The 15,900-nt window shown below is 42.7% G+C and overlaps 1 protein-coding gene and 2 long non-coding RNA genes across 14 annotated transcripts in view; 1 reads left to right on the top strand and 2 right to left on the bottom strand.

Annotated features, from left to right (window-relative positions):
- Positions 1-6,036, bottom strand: part of LOC118012481 — a 20,292-nt gene extending 14,256 nt beyond the window's left edge. The window contains exons 1-2 of the long non-coding RNA XR_004679723.1: positions 5,813-6,036; positions 5,514-5,650 (exon numbers count right to left, since the gene is read on the bottom strand). This is a non-coding gene — a long non-coding RNA (uncharacterized LOC118012481). The remainder of the gene's footprint in view (positions 1-5,513; positions 5,651-5,812) is intronic.
- LOC118012480 lies at positions 5,900-14,784 on the top strand. The gene is made up of 3 exons (XR_004679722.1): positions 5,900-6,028; positions 7,202-7,318; positions 14,224-14,784. It is a non-coding gene; the product is annotated as an uncharacterized LOC118012480 (long non-coding RNA).
- GTDC1 (glycosyltransferase like domain containing 1) overlaps positions 13,583-15,900 on the bottom strand; it is a 391,241-nt gene continuing 388,923 nt past the window's right edge. For 11 of the 12 annotated variants that reach the window (XM_035008109.1, XM_035008102.1, XM_035008100.1 and 8 more), the window contains one exon: positions 13,583-15,900. In XM_035008109.1, the coding sequence (XP_034864000.1) occupies positions 15,817-15,900 (84 nt within the window). In that variant the 3' untranslated portion in view covers positions 13,583-15,816. The other variant, XM_035008110.1, reaches the window with a different exon arrangement.

Raw genomic sequence — 15,900 nt, 5'->3', positions numbered from 1 at the left:
AGTAGCTTATGTCCCTCCATCCTTTGACCATTTTCTTTTCCTCTCTATCAGGTGTTTTTGTTTTGTTTTGTTTCTCAATTTTTCCAAATTCCTATTAATTTCTTAAAAAGAATAGTTCTCCATCTTGTATTCAAAATCAAGCTTGTGGCCTACTCATGCACATCCAAGAATTCATTAAGGAGCTCTGTCAATGGATTATCTACTTCAGACTTCTATCCTTTAAAGCACAAAGCACTGTAACAACTTTGGAATTAGCTTTTCCTTAGATGATACAAATTTTAGCAAGTGCTTTCCTCAGTCATCTTTGAAAGCAGAAGGGGAGCAATTTAAAGATGTATCCTTCCCCACCTCACAGAAAACCCTGTGGGGATTGTTGTTGTTTTTTTCCCCTTCCTGTCTTCTTCTTCTTTCCCATCTTCCTTCTGCTTCTGCTCTTCCTCCTTTCCCTTCTTCTTTCTACCAAACACAAAGACTGCAATTATAATTTATTGTCATAACCATAATTCAAATGAAGAACTGAGTATGAAATCCAGTCTAAAGGAGAGGGAGAACCTGGGTACCAGGTGGTATGACTCTCAGTCCCAACTCTGCAATGTACTAGTGGTATGATTTTGAGTTGCTTCTTCTGAAGTTTGGGACTAAAGCTATGGTTTCCTTATATCACAAGGGCATTACAAAGACTACATTAGAGAATGGATGAAAAAAAATGCATCTTCAGCTCTCAAAGACTAACCCAATGTGGTAGAATGAATACCAGAGAGCTGATTCTGTCAAGGGAGGGCCAAGAGAACAAGGAAGAACCCAGCTGTTGACTATCTGTATTAAGGGCAGGAATTCAATCAAAGAGCAAAGCACTCAGGGGCCGCCATGCTGGGGCACCAACATCAGAGTGGGGCCAAAAACAAGGTTGGAGCTTGAGCTGCAGAGCTACTAAGATTCCTTTTATTTTATTTTGTAAAGGCAGATTTGATCTCTGAGGTGGCTGCCGGTCCCAAGTTAAAAGAAATCTTACCCTGCTCTCTCTGCTTTAAGGCTGAAGGAGCAAAGAGTTAATTACCTTGTTTTATTCATCTCTCTTCCAAATTTTTCACATGGACTTTTTCCTTAATTAGCCATCATATGAAACTGAAGAATATTTATTATTTATTGTATGTATTAAATTTTATGTCTTTTCTTCTTAATTTTTAAAATGGGTGAATTTATTACTTTTTCATGTTTTTCTCCTAAACAAGTAAGGTTTGTTGTTGTTGTTGCTGCTTTTATTGTTTGTTTAGTGGTAGTCGTCATTTGATTTTTCTCTGGGTCAGTAATTCTTCATAAAGAGCAAAATGAGAAAAAGCTTCTGGCATGTTTTATATTAATTGGAAGAAGCAAATAGTTTCCCATACCTTTTTCTTATTCTTAATTCTTTTCTTTTTATCTCTTACTCAATTTAAATATGATACCTAGAAATGCCCACTCAGTATTGATTAAGTTATATGGTTTAACTTCAGGGCTCTATGATAACTTATTAAAGTATATTTTATAAAGTGATTTTGGTTGTCAAGATAACATGACTATACAATGCCTTATGTGCTCGTGTGATCATTGCCATGGTTCTAAGTCAGCTCTAAAGGGAACATGAAATGAGCACCTACATGCCAATTTCAATTTTGAGTATATTACCTACCACAATTCATTAGACTCCTCGAGTTCCAAAGGGTTTATGCATTTAAGGACTTGCTTAACTTGTTTAGAAATTCACTGCTAGCCAAGGTATTCAGAAGGAAAGCATGCCTGAATAATTCCTCCATTTAAAACGGTCTTTATTTTTACATGTCCAGTATGTAGCATATAACGATGCTCATACATAGTCTCATTTATTTTATGTACCCATGGCTTACTTCTAGCCTGTAGATGCCTTAAAAGAAAAGAATGCCTCTATGGCTCTTTCTGTCTCCCGCAGTGTAAATGTGGATATCGAGTACAGACTTCACTTAAGAAGGTGGAATGGAAAACCTGATCCACAGGTCTCAATCCGATTTCACTTAAGAGTTTCCATGAGCTGGTTAATATCTGAATGCAACAGTCTAGGTTTTACTTGGAAATGATGATTCTTTTTAATGATTATGGCTTATGGCACTCAAGCAATGTTGAGTTTTGTTTGATGAGCCTCTTTATCGCACTTCTAGTGTCTGCTCTCTTACCTCTTTCCCTACACTTTCTCCAATTTTCCTTCTCTTTATCCCCCACATTTCTTTCTTTTTTTTGGTACTGTCTCTTCTACTCTGTACACTTGAGCAATTACTTAAGAAAAAGGAGTCTGATAGTTTCTTATTTTAACTCAAAGGAAAAACAAGCCGGGGTATATCTCTGTAACATAAAGACCCAGTGGATTCATTATTTGGGGGAAAAAAAAATCTGACCAGAAAGACAATAAACAGACTTCCAAAATGTAACAATGAGACTGTAAAAAAAAATGTATGTATAGATCAGTTCGTTTACTCCGGTAAGGTATTCTTAATGTTCTTAATTATATGTAAGTAAATATTCTTGGTTGATAGAATTTTAGAGGAAGCTGCTAAAACTAAAATGTTTGAGAAAACAGTTATCGTTACATGAACAGAGAAAGCACTTGATAGAGCACCCGTTGAACACTCAACTGAGAAGTAAAACATCCAGAACGTGCCCAGCTCTTTGGGAGTGTGTTTTCAGATTTCTGCATGTGTTTGTCCATAAAAGCATTTCAAGGGGTAGCTTTTTACTGATTCTACCTTGCCAAAAAAATCAATCCGGCAACCATCATTGGCTAATAAATGTTTTTATCACATTTTCAAAATTTATCAGGACATCTGACTTTTTAGTTCCTCCTTCTTGAAAAAGAGAGCCCATGACGTAAGACGCTAAAGCCACCTCTGGCCTTCAGCACAACGTCCGCCCGGAATTGAGGGCTCAGTTGCTGAGTTTCCCTAGTTTGTAAAGGAAGGGAAAGATGCCTCACTAAATAACTTGAGTTTGTAACTTTAAAAAAACCTCCAAACCTGCTCATCTAGGGCAAGTAAGTGTACTCCCTTTGTTATACGGTATGCAATTGGATGCATTTGAAATAAAAGGTAGGTTAAATCAGAAGTCTCCGGGACAAGAATGTACTATTTTAAAACAGGGAGTGTCAAATGTTGTTTTTCAACCCAGAACCAAAGGGTATTTCACAGGTAATTTCTCAGGGCTGATGTTAGCTAATTATTAGCTACCACACCCTGCCTCCCATTCTAAGTGACTATCTTCTGGCAGAAAGACACAGCTAGGAGTGTTTTGTTTCATTTGTCCTTGGAGTTTTTATCAGCATCAAGAAGGTGGACTGAGCCAAAGTTAGAAGAATTCTGGAGCTAAGCAAAAAGTGACCCGTTTAACAGCCCCCATTAATTGGGGCTGTTACATGATTAATTTGAGAAAAACAGAAGAGACGGATTCCTTTACAACTCACAGTTGGATGCAACGCACTAAAAGTAATCCTGTAAATTACATTTTAAATCTTCAACATATTCCGAGCAGATAAAATAGTGGCATGATTGACCAAACTCCTTTTAAAAGTACACATATTACGATGCATCATAGTTATAAACAGATGGTATTTGGCCTCCTTCCTATTCTCAACATTTGGAATTTCTAAACTATGTGAATTAAACAATAATATTTTATAAACATACAAGGGATTTTGCTCACTGCTTTGTTAACATAGAAATTATACAATGCTGACATTTATTTAAATTTTAAAAAGTAAACAACAGTGTGCATTGAAATAAAGCAAACTAAAATCAACACAGAGAAGTATGTTCTGTGTGCATATTACCTACAGTGGCCCTGGCCTTTTTAAGGAAAGACATAATAGGTTGAAGAACAAGTGGTAGCTTAGTGGTGGCCTAATCCTTTGTACTCCAAAGGCTCATTTAACACCCCTCCCTAAACAACGGATATTTATACCATAATTGGCTATTTGACCATCGCGCTCCTTTACTATGTAACCTGCTATTATGGAGTTAAAATAAGTTCTCCTTCATTGGCTCGTCAGCTTTCATAGTAGTGAAAGTGTCCTCGCAGTTTTAAAAACACTTGCACAAACAGGAATCATTATGACACTTGTACTCATAATGAGAAACATTATCATCCTATCAATAAGTATATATATTTTTTCTTGGGGGGATATTATTGCCAGAAAGAAAGGGAAGTGTATCAGATCTTAATGTCATTTCCTGAGATACTTTTCTAAAATTATAGCTTTAACCCTTTCGCTACATTTTGAAAGGGAGACCCATCTGCCGAGTTGATGTACAAAATAGAAGGCACTTGGTTTTCAAACACTATTCTTGGATTTGCAAAGTTGTGCTGTGGTGAATAAATAATGAATCAGATATTTCAATCAGTTTTATGATTTTTGAAAGCCCTGATTATCATTGTTTACAGACAGTCTCTTCTCGATGCACTTCCCATGCACTCCTCCTGTTCAGCCTTTCAAGGGTAGGCTTCTGCAGGCCAACCTCCCGGCCCTCGGCTTATCCCTGCGCTGCTCTTCCCACATTTTAAACCAACCAACCAACCAGCCAACCAACCAACCAACCAACCAACCAACCAACCAACCAGCCAGCCAGCCAACCAACCAGCCAACCAACCAACCAGCCAACCAACCAACCAACCAGCCAACCAGCCAGCCAGCCAACCAACCAACCAGCCAACCAACCAACCAACCAACCAGCCAACCAGCCAGCCAGCCAACCAACCAACCAGCCAACCAACCAACCAGCCAACCAGCCAGCCAGCCAGCCAGCCAGCCAGCCAGCCAACCAACCAGCCAGCCAACCAACCAACCAACCAACCAGCCAACCAACCAACCAACCAACCAGCCAACCAGCCAGCCAGCCAACCAACCAACCAGCCAACCAACCAACCAGCCAACCAGCCAGCCAGCCAGCCAGCCAGCCAGCCAGCCAACCAACCAGCCAGCCAACCAACCAACCAACCAACCAGCCAACCAACCAACCAACCAACCAACCAACCAACCAGCCAACCAACCAGCCAACCAACCAGCCAACCAACCCGTATGTCCAAGTCTACAGTTCGAATAATATTTCAAACAGAGGGGTTGGGATCTTGAGAGAGAGAGATGCCAAGTACGGTCATGGACACTCCAGATGAAGGATTCTTGTATTTGGTCTCGGGTACACCACTTTAGCATACAATCTCTACTGGTGGACACGAGAGAGGAACTAAGCTACAACCCAGATGGAAAGGAACGCAGACGGCGTTGGTGAAACCGAGGACGAGGGGCATCTTTTCCTCGTATACGTATAGTTCTAAACGTCTACACTCAGCTAAGTGTCGAGTGATAAAAAGTAATACTGGTGCGGAGGCTCTTCAGACATTTTAGAAGCCTCAAAACGATATGAAACATTGGAAATTCCAAGTTTCTCAGGAACTTCTTTTGACCAAACGAGTGACAGATCAACACGGGGCTCCTCAATATTCTCCTGCCTACATACCTCTCCACGCGTCTTCTCGTCTCCTCCTAAATAACCCATTGGTGGTTGAGAGGAGAAACGGAAGTTTGTAACCCAAAGCACAGGTATGAAGAGAAGAGGATGGCGCTGGGGGCTTGGGGTGGGATTTAAACACACGCCTGGACAACGAAAGAGGGAGAGGAGTATTTTTAAGTTAATAGCCAGAATCTCTGCTTGTAGAGTCTCCGCGCCCATCCCCACGCCCTCCTCGTTTTTTTTTTTTTGTTTTTTTAATTAAGGTGATCTTTTTTTAAAAGGGGAGGGGGCATAGAAATCAGTACTTTTGCTTTTGCTCGGTGCATCCTCGTCCTAACGTCTCACGGAGGGCAGACCGGCGACTCCGGGAACCCAGTTCAGTAAAGCACTTACGACGACCAGGGAGACTTGTGCCCGCCAGGGCTGCGCCGCCTTCCCGCGGGCCCGACAGGGGAGATGCCGGCCGTGCGCAAGCGAGCAGGGGCAGCCGCGGGCCACGCGGCGCGTGTGCGTGGCAGCGCGTGAGTGTCGAGCGCGCGCGGCGGGGCGCGTGCCAGTGCGCGCGCCAGGCGGGGCGGCGAGCGAGTCCCGCGAGCGCGGGCGCGAGTGTGAGCGCGAGCGCGGCCGCCGCCCGGGGCTCCCTGGGCTCCTCGGGCTCTGGGCGCTCCGCCGCCGAGCGGGCTCGGCTACGCCTGTGACCTCGCCGTGCCTCTCGCTCCTTTTTCTCGCGCCAGGAATGGTGCGGCGCTCCCTCCGCCCGCTCCGGGCCGGGCCGAGCAGGGCGTCAAGGGGGCCGCGGTGGGCCGGAGCTCGGGCTCGCCGGCCGCGAAGGCGCCGCGGTGCGGGGAGGGGGCGCGGAGAGGACGAGCGGCGGGGGCGGCGGCTGAGCGCGGGCGGTCCTTGCCCGCGCGGGGCAGCCCCGGCGCAGCCGCCCCGACGCCCGGCACTGGCTCGCCGGGGGCTCGGAACCGCGCGGGGCGGGGCGCCGGGGTGCGCGCTCCGGGCGGGCGAGCGCAGGGCCCGGCCGAGGCCCCCGCGTCCCGCCGCCTCCCCGCTGCCCGCGGCCCAGCCGGGCGACCTCGAGCGCCCCGCCTGCGGCGCGGGGCCAGACCCGACCGAGAGCGGAAGACCCGAGAGGCAGGGAGGGAAGGCGAAAAGAGGTAGCAGGCCCCGGACAAGGAATCCCTAATTACAGATTAAAGGCAAGCAAAACCGTACACCACATTTTCCCTGTGTCAGCTGACGGCCGCGACAAAAGGAAACACAGAACGCTGAGGGGGAAAATGGCCCCTTCTCGGCTTTTTTTTTTTTTTTTCCCTCCCTCTTTTATTATCTGTGCAAATGTAAAATGCATTAGGTAGTGACTCTGGGTAGGTGGTGCCTGGGGCCAAATCGCAGCTGCACGCTCCAGTAGGAGGACAGTTTGCTGATGGACCCAGAGGTCTGGGGAACCGCTCACAAAAAAAGGGACTATAAATACTCTGCTCGAGCACATTTTGCTTCTTCCAAAACTCCATTACTCATACTTTTTAAGTTTTAAAATTTGGTGATTAGTGTTGCAATTCATTATCTCCAGTGAAATCCTACCGTGCACGCGCGCGCGCGTACACACACACAAACATACACACGCATTTTGTTTTTCAGTTTTGTAGATTCCTTTTTTTTTTTTTTTTTTTTCTGGCCTGTTACCACAGCATTAGAAATCCAGGGGAAAAGCCAAACCGATTGAAAGCCAGGGAACATAGCAGCAAGCACCAGAGAGCACAAGTTCCCCACCACAGCTCTGCAGCTCAAGAGGAAAAAGGAAAAAGGTGTGTGCTTTGATGACTTTCCTCTTAACTACGATCACAAAACACCCTGTCCCAGGGATTTAAGACAGAGGTTCACCTCCACGCTATCCTGAATTCTACATAGATGAAGTGTTCCAAACTGACCATTACAGACCTCTAGTTCTGCGTCCTCATTTTTTAACCCTAGAGTTAGATGACCTTTGAGGGTCATCCTGAGCCACCATTGCAATGTCCTCTTCTGTGTTTTCTCCCTCTTGTTGCTAGGTCAGCTGTAGAAATAGAAGACTTCGCCTCTTTGTGAGTAATCTATTTACTGATAGAATTGATGCAGCAGGTGGAAGGCAACAAGGCCACCTTGTTTAGTCATTTGACAGATCTTCCTCTTTGGAGATGATATTTTCCCTTTTTCATTTGTGTTTTTCACCAATGTCATCTCCTCCACAGCATTTTATAAAAATTTTTTTCAAAGTGCCTTTTCACGTGGTTCCAGTGATTTGCCCACACCCCAAATCATGCTATCTGCATTCAAGATTAATAGCTGCATATCAGTAACTCTTAAATACCTCCTAATCCATATTTTCAATTGAAATGATTCCTAATGTTATTGGCTGGGCAAATGCTTGAACCCAGAACCTTTGTGGACCGATCGCCAGCCACATGACAGCAGTGTTACACTCGGGGAATATGAACACAATTGTTTCTGCCTTGGTCTCTTCCATTGTAGAAGGCAGAGAGCCTTCCTTATTTCCCACCTTCCCCGGAAATGGTAGTAGATTAGCAGATTAATAAATTGATATAAATCATACTAGGTTCCAAGCCCATCTCATCTTCTGATGCCTATTTAGGAAAATTTAAAAATCTCCTGCAAGCTTCTAGTCCTCTGATTTGGCTCTGCCCTCCCCACTTTTTGAGTTTATCCTTCAGTAAGATAAATAAGGTAAAAGAGCATTATTAGGAATTTCTCTTTCCTTAGAGCTTCCCAGGATTGGAGAGAATCATCCTGTTTTAGGCCAGTTGTTGTTAGTTCATGTTTTTACCACCCACCAAAGAACAGCACAGAATTAAGTTTATATTAATAAATGATGTTCATGACTAGGTTTCTAAATGCCAGAGTTATGATTTATTTTTTTAAATGGGTGGAGAAAGGAGAGCAGCAATAAACTAGCCCCTAAGTCGCTCAGAATCCTTGGCTTGACGCATCTCTGTGGATGTTTTTGTCTTTTTGTTTTGTTTTGTTTTTTGTATGTACCTCTCATTTTCCTTTGAGTTCTATCATAATGAACTAAATATTTTGTTGACTATTTACCTTTGTCTATAGCTTCAAACCCTATATTTATTTTAGTTAAATTTATGAAGAAGTATTTTATGTTCCCCCTTTCTACTTTCTGACTGTTTATAATTGTCCTTATTTATCCCTCCACCCCATTAGGAATTTCACAATAAAACCCTGCACCAAATAAATTAAAATCTGCAACTTCAGACACCCAAAGAAGAGGACATTAATCCACTTAGTAAAATACCCAGACCTCCCCCTCTCAATTTCAGCTCTTCTTAATGTAACATTTAGTAATTGCAGCTGGCTCCTTATACTTTCCTCCCTCCCTTTCATTCTGAATCATATTGGCCTTGTTTAACCTTCATTTCCTTTCCTACCCCCCACATTTGTCCACGTACTTTTCTTTGACCATGTTTGTCTTTCTTTTGCTGCCCGGATTGAAAGCAATAAATAGAGCTTTCTAAGAGCGTAATACGTTCTGTTAAAATCCCATTCTACCTCCCATTCACTATTAATGCTTTGTACAATTTTTATGTATCCTTCAGTTGTGTAGTTACTGCTCTATATTTTTTCTGATTGATCATTAAGTTATGCTGGCTTTTGAGAACTGCCTCCATAATCCTGAAGCAAAGGCTTTTTACTTGGCATGCTCTTTGCCTTTGGAATGCCTTTCCTGGCAAGGACAGGCATTTCAGTTGGACTATGATTCTTAAGTTACAATTCAAGGCTAATTTGTTCAGTTAGGCTTCTACTATAAGCAGCTCTGGTTCTCACTGTTGAGTGCTCCAGGAGGTTGCTTAGTTGAAGGGTGTGTTGTAAGTACAAGATGTAATATACTTATATTGTACTTGATTATCAGTTTTCAAAAACAGCTGCATGCTTTGATATCTGTGTAAGGAAATATCAGAAGATAATATACCATTGGTATTTATTACTCTATAATTAAGGATGTGTCAGTGTTTCCCTTTAAAAAAACCCATTTTCAGAAATTCATATCTCAGGCATAAATTTCCCTATGAATTACAGTCTAATACCATATTAGAAGTATTTTCTTTTTAAGTTATCCCTCCCCTTCCTTTTCTTTCCGGGGAAATAGGTTTCAGGATGTAATTTCTGGGTTATTTGGGATGAGAGGAAGCACTCCTTCTGGTGCACAGTTAAAGGTGCTTCTGCTGCCCATGTCACCTGCTCCCTCTGTGCCAGGCCCTTGGCACCAGGTGAGATTGTGGGGGCTGCCTCTGGATGAAGGGCCAGCCTTCTATCTATATGGATAAGTAACTTCATCACTGTATGATGTCAAAGGCAATAGAGAAGGCTCAGCTGTCCAGAAGTAGCGCGTGTGCCAGAGTTTGAAATTTTAGCACCCGGAAGGAATTCTTGTACATTCCTCCCCTTGTGGCCTCTTAGAATCCAAATGCGACCAGGAGTTAACATGAAACAAATCTATAGAAAGGTACTGGCAATTTATTAGTCCATGTTCGTTCTGCTAGTAAGAGCAGCAGGAGGAGGGAAGGGGAAGAAGATGGAGAGAGAGATTTGCCCCTTCCTCTCCTTTAAGGGATGGTGGTCTTGACCAATTGGATTGACCACGGCCTTCTGCATGAGGTTGTTCTAGACCTGCCTCTTCCACCACAGGACCCACAGCAACTCGGCTTCTCGTTAGGGCCTCAGTTTTCCCACAGGTCCCAAAAACAAATGCTTACCAGGAGGGCCAGGAAAGTTACCTTAAATGTATAAAAGCATCTGAGTGTAAAGACCACAGGGAGTGGAGGGCCTATGATGGATGTTGAGGCTGAATGCCTCCCCACAGGCACAATAATAGTACTCATAGGGGGCACCTGGGTGGCTCAGTCGGTTAAGCACCTGCCTTCAGCTCAGGTCATGATCCCAGGGTCCTGGGATCAAGCCCCGCATCGTGCTCCCTGCTCTGCAGGAAGCCTGCTTCTCCCTCTTCCTCTGCCCCTCCCCCCTGCTCGTGTGCGCGCTCTCTCTCCCTCACTCAAATAAACAAATAGTACTCTTAAAGACACCGAAAACATTGGCCTCACTACATGGTCTCTCATGCCTCTTTTAAGACCAACCATGTGGGCCACAAAGCAGCCCCCTGCTACCCTCTGCACTCTATTGCCTAGGGGTCCAATAGTCATGCACACTGACCCTGGTGCTTCCTGAAAGACACATGGGTGACAATGATACCATCCCACAAGGGGGAAGGCCTATACAAAAATTCTCTGTTTATACAACATAGTCTGGCTCCTAAATATACCATTATATGATCCCTTGATTTTCTCATTTGTGAAATGATAATGGAAATATTAAATTTTCAAATATAAAGGACTTCACATTCCTGGAGAAAGGTATCACACAAGTATTCCCAGAAATCACTTCCAGCATACCACCTTAGGTCTGCTATTTAAATGCAGTAATTGATACGAGTAACATAAGCATCTTAAATCATCTCCCACGAATCATCAATTCCTTATGTTAATTTATGAGAATAATTATGAACCCGTCTTAGGGTTAAAATTCATAGCCATAGACCTGCAACAGAGAAGTCGGAATCACTTACGTAATGATAATGGGAGGATCGCTGAAGACACTGTCCCCAAATTCCACTGTAGGAAAACAGACTGTAGGGTGAGCAAGGATCCTGGTCGCTGAAGTCATATGTACCTCAGATGCAGCTGGGGAATTCTAAAGACAGGGGAGGGAGAACTCCTTCTCATGGAATGCAATGAAGGATTGAGTCCACAACTAACCCTGTCTTGAAGAGGAAAAGGAATAGACACCAGTATGGGAGATGGCTAGTGTGGTTAGGAGCTCAGATAACTGTGCTCTACCACACAGCTCTGAATTTTCCAAGATATGAAGACTGGCTCATGAAACATCTTCCTTTATCTTCTTCTCATTATCTTTCAAAAGGGAGTTTACAGAACTATGGTTTTCCATGTTGAGTTTGTAACATTACAGGAATTAGTGAGGAATGGTGGTCAGCAGCCCTAGGAAAAAGGGACTTATCGACCATCACGTCAGACTTTTTCAAAGTATGATTTGTTTCAGGATCAAGGTTAAGTCCTTGACTCCTGGTAAAGCCTTCTCATGCAAAACTGGCAGTTAGGGCAGTTTCTTCCACTGTCTGAAGGGAAATGGTTCTCTGACTGGATCAATAGTTTAGAGTCAAGAAATGTTAAGGAAGGGGCGCCTGGGTGGCTCAGTTGGTTAAGCGACTGCCTTCGGCTCAGGTCATGATCCTGGAGTCCCGGGATCGAGTCCCATATTGGGCTCCTTGCTCAGCAGGGGGTCTGCTTCTCTCTCTGACCCTCCCCCCTCTCATGTGCTCTCTCTCTCTCATTCTCTCTCTCAAATAAATAAATAAAATCTTAAAAAAATAAATGTTAAGGAAGCCATGGTAGCGAAACTCACCAAAGTATTCGTAGCTCCTATCAGAAGTCACATCTAGTAATAACATTCAAGACACGTAAGAAGTCATAAAGAGTATGAATAGCCTTTGGATACTATGACCCAACTGCAGAAATAAGCCACCAGCCACCAAGTGAATATGCTTCCCTCCGTTACATGCCTGTGCTTTGTACCATCACTCCTCTGACTTAACAAGTAGTGTACATTTGGTGTAAATCCCCATGGTTTTTGTTGTTGTTGTTGTATTTTATTTTTTATTTTTTTTATATTTATTATTTTTTTTAAATAAGGTCCTTTTTTTTTTATTCTTATGTTAATCCCCATACATCATTAGTTTTTGATGTAGTGTTCCGTGATTCATTGTTTGTGCATAACACCCAGTGCTCCATGCAGAATGTGCCCTCCTCAATACCCACCACCAGGCTAACCCATCCTCCCACCCATTGTTGTTATATTTTAATCACCAATATGCATAGCTTTGAGCTGTATGTAGAATTGTTTGGATGTTTTTAAACTTTCCCAATTACATGTTAATGCACAGCTCTGAAGGGAGGGTGTATTATAGAAGCATTAGTTGGCATGTAATCTCAGTTCAAATTTTAAAATGAAACATGTCAGTGGTTTATAATATACTCTCTTCATTGTTAAATATAAAATCTGATATTAAAGGCCACCCAGTTTTCCACTGAAACCGAAAGGCACTTAGGGTGATACTTGTCAATAGTCAATAGAAGAATAAAACTCATGGAATATGTCAACAGCATGGACTATCATTTGAAAACTGATTCTATCACCCACAAAAAGTATCTTGAGACTTAACTGAAAATTTTATTGTGGCTCATAATATTTCTGGGTAGCAGATGCTTTCTCAAAAACAGATTTTACTTTTAAAAATATCAAATATAATTAACACCTTCAACATAAAATGAAATCTTTGCTTCCAGATGCATTTCAAGGTGTTGAAATGAATCTGTGCAGCCCTCTACGGCTGCGAGTTTCCATCCACTTACTGATTCTGCTGCCATCTTTATGTGGCTTGTCTGAAGATTTGAGATCCAGAGCCATATCTGAAGGATGCTTATTAAACCACAAGCTTTTTTGAGAGTGGTCTTTTGACCTATTCCTGATCAACATGGTATAAATGAATAGGTTAAGAGCAAGGTGCCCTGCTACTTAGTACAGAAACACCTAGCCAGAAACACAGATTAGGCAAGGTCATGGCGGGCATCCTGGACACCGTACCAAGGTCTTGGTAATGAGCAGACTTTTAAAGATATTTAAACTTGAAATTGGCTTAGTGATTTATGTTAAAAGAACAGAATGAACAGACCTGAATGTTTCAAAAAAGAAAGATCAAAATTTCAACAACCATACTCAAAATAAGAAATAGTGGGAGCGTTCGGTCTCTTCATTCAAAGTAAGGGAAATAGGAATTAAAAAGTCAACTTGTATTCGCAATGTGACTTCAATGAAATATGGGTTAACTTAGTAACACTCCATCCCACCGTATAACGGATCTGAGAGGCACACAACACACCCGGACACACAGATGCACACACACTTCAAGTTTTCAAATGTTAAGAATTACACATTTACAAAACTTTTTATTGTTTATATGCACTGATACCAGGTCTGACAGCATAGTTTTAAGAAGTGACAACTTCAATGTAAATTTTTATTCGAGAAGGAATACTGGGTACAGCTAAAGACAAAAGCTGATTTGCATTTATGGGTAGAGGGAAGAAAACCCCTCCATACACAGGTAACTTTCAACTATGTCTACTATAAAATGGGAGCCTATTATTTTCATGACAGTAAAACACAATAAACTAAACACTGTTTCTTGGCTGTGAGAAGACATCACTGTGACATGGCATCCTTCTGACTGAAGCAAATTTACTGGTCTAGTTCATTTCATTAGATGACAAACCCTGCCCAACGGTCTAAGAACCTCTTGGGCATATTTATACCTTAACTTTTACACTCAAAAGGTGCACACCTGTCTGAGTTCCCCAGTCTCAGACCGGAAGGGACTTCTGAAATAATCCCCGAGCCCTTTGTTTCGTGGGTGAGGAGGTAATCTGTTCAGTGGCTTCCCCACAATTGATAGGACTCGAAGCTAGTGCTGTGATGTCCCATCATGCGTTAAGGACCTCACACTGATTAGGGAGAGGACTATCTGCAAAGATAAGGCTTGTTGTTTCTGCTTCTTACTTGTCCTGCTTTTCAGTTCCCAGGCCTGATGCATTCTGAATTCCTGCCTTCTTTGATCTGCAAGACTGCCTCTATCCTGAGGGATCTATCTGGCTCCCGGACCTTGATCTAATTCCTGCTGACCATTTTGCTACCTGTCAAATGGGCCCTACTGGACTTGTGAATCATCGCCTGCTCTATCTCGGATGCCTGCTAGACCACTCGGTCCTTCTAGAAGCCAGAAGGCCATGCTTGGCCCTTGTCCACCCTCCGCTCCCTGGCTGTCCCTCACTCTGCAGTGTATAAAAGTTATTCCTTTCAAAAGCTAGGAAAGTTACAGTTTACCTGTCAGTAAACAGAAGATGGTTTATCAACAGACTTTACCTTAATGACTACAAATGTTTACCTCCTGCTTTCCAGAATGCAAAGACAATCTTGGAAATGTCATAATATCTTACAAACATTTGCAAAACAGATCCCTGTACATCCGGAAAAGAAACAATTGTATTCGTTGTCTCTGACACAAGGAAAGTATTCAGCGAGAAACATACAGATAGATGTACACTCTTACACATAAATGAGATATGCTAATTAAAAATTGCAGTAGGCACTTTATTAAAAATTTATTTTACAATCTAGCTGTTCAAAACATCTTTATATCAACAAATACAGCAGCGTGACTATTGGAATCATAAGCGATTTATCTTGAAAAGATTATATTTGTAGCTGGATGCAACTATTTTTGAGGAATATTTCTATCAAAATTACTGTTTTAGTGGAAGTATTTTGATTTCTCTATTTTTACCCCAGGAAAAAAATTAAAACAAGTATCTCAGTGTTCCTTTTATGGGCAAGATGGCCCCACTTAGCGTGTTTCCCATGTTTGTCCAAATTACAGCTGTTTATCTCGCAACTTTAAAATAAATTAAATGCAAATGTAACTGTGAATCATGGGACTACCTGCCAGACCCCTTATTAATACCTTCACTTAAGAACCCCTGTGCCAGAGAGTCGTTAATTTGCTAAAATAAAAGTGCTAAAGCAGCCCTTTGCCCACGAACAATTCTGAGATGGCTGCCCAATTAGCCTGGCAGCATTCTGATCGTCCGTTCAGACCCTGTGGCCCTTTGAGGACACAAGAAGGCTCCAGCGATAACCTGGCAACCTAGGTGGAAACCCAGCCAAGCGCGAGCTTTTGAAGCTGCAGTTTGGCTGCCATCGTGTCGGCAAAAAGAAAGAATTCAGGCACCATGTCATCCAGTACAAAGGATAAAAACGGATTCAACCGGAAATTCAATGTGGCACCACATATGGGATACATGAGTGCGGTTATACAACAGGCCACATATTTTTTTTGAACAGTCTCCTCCATGTGATGCCGAGGACATGTGTAACCATCCTAACGTCTCTAGGAATCTGTATTTAATTTGAGTTGGGGTGGTGGCAGGGATGGGAGATCTGAAGCCGCCACAGGTTTGTGGCAGATGGCTCTGTGTCAGCTATGACAAGCAGCCAGGCTCAGCTTCCTCTGCAGATTTTCTTTTCTCTCTGATCAGGTAAATATGGGCACACTCTGGAAAGTTCTACAGATTCTGCCTTAGGCTGCAAGTTTGTGACTTAGCCCCATCTGTCACAAATCTTCCCTAGGTTCTGTTGTAAGCAGAGACCTGAATTTACCGTGTAGGGCTGCCCAAGAAAAAGGAGTCATTTCACC

This window comes from Mirounga leonina, unplaced genomic scaffold (assembly GCF_011800145.1).
Source record: "Mirounga leonina isolate KUSES-001 unplaced genomic scaffold, KU_Mleo_1.0 Mir_151, whole genome shotgun sequence".
Classification (NCBI taxonomy): domain Eukaryota; kingdom Metazoa; phylum Chordata; class Mammalia; order Carnivora; family Phocidae; genus Mirounga; species Mirounga leonina.
Note: the sequence above shows the minus strand (reverse complement) of the source record. Positions and strands in the feature narration are given on the sequence as shown.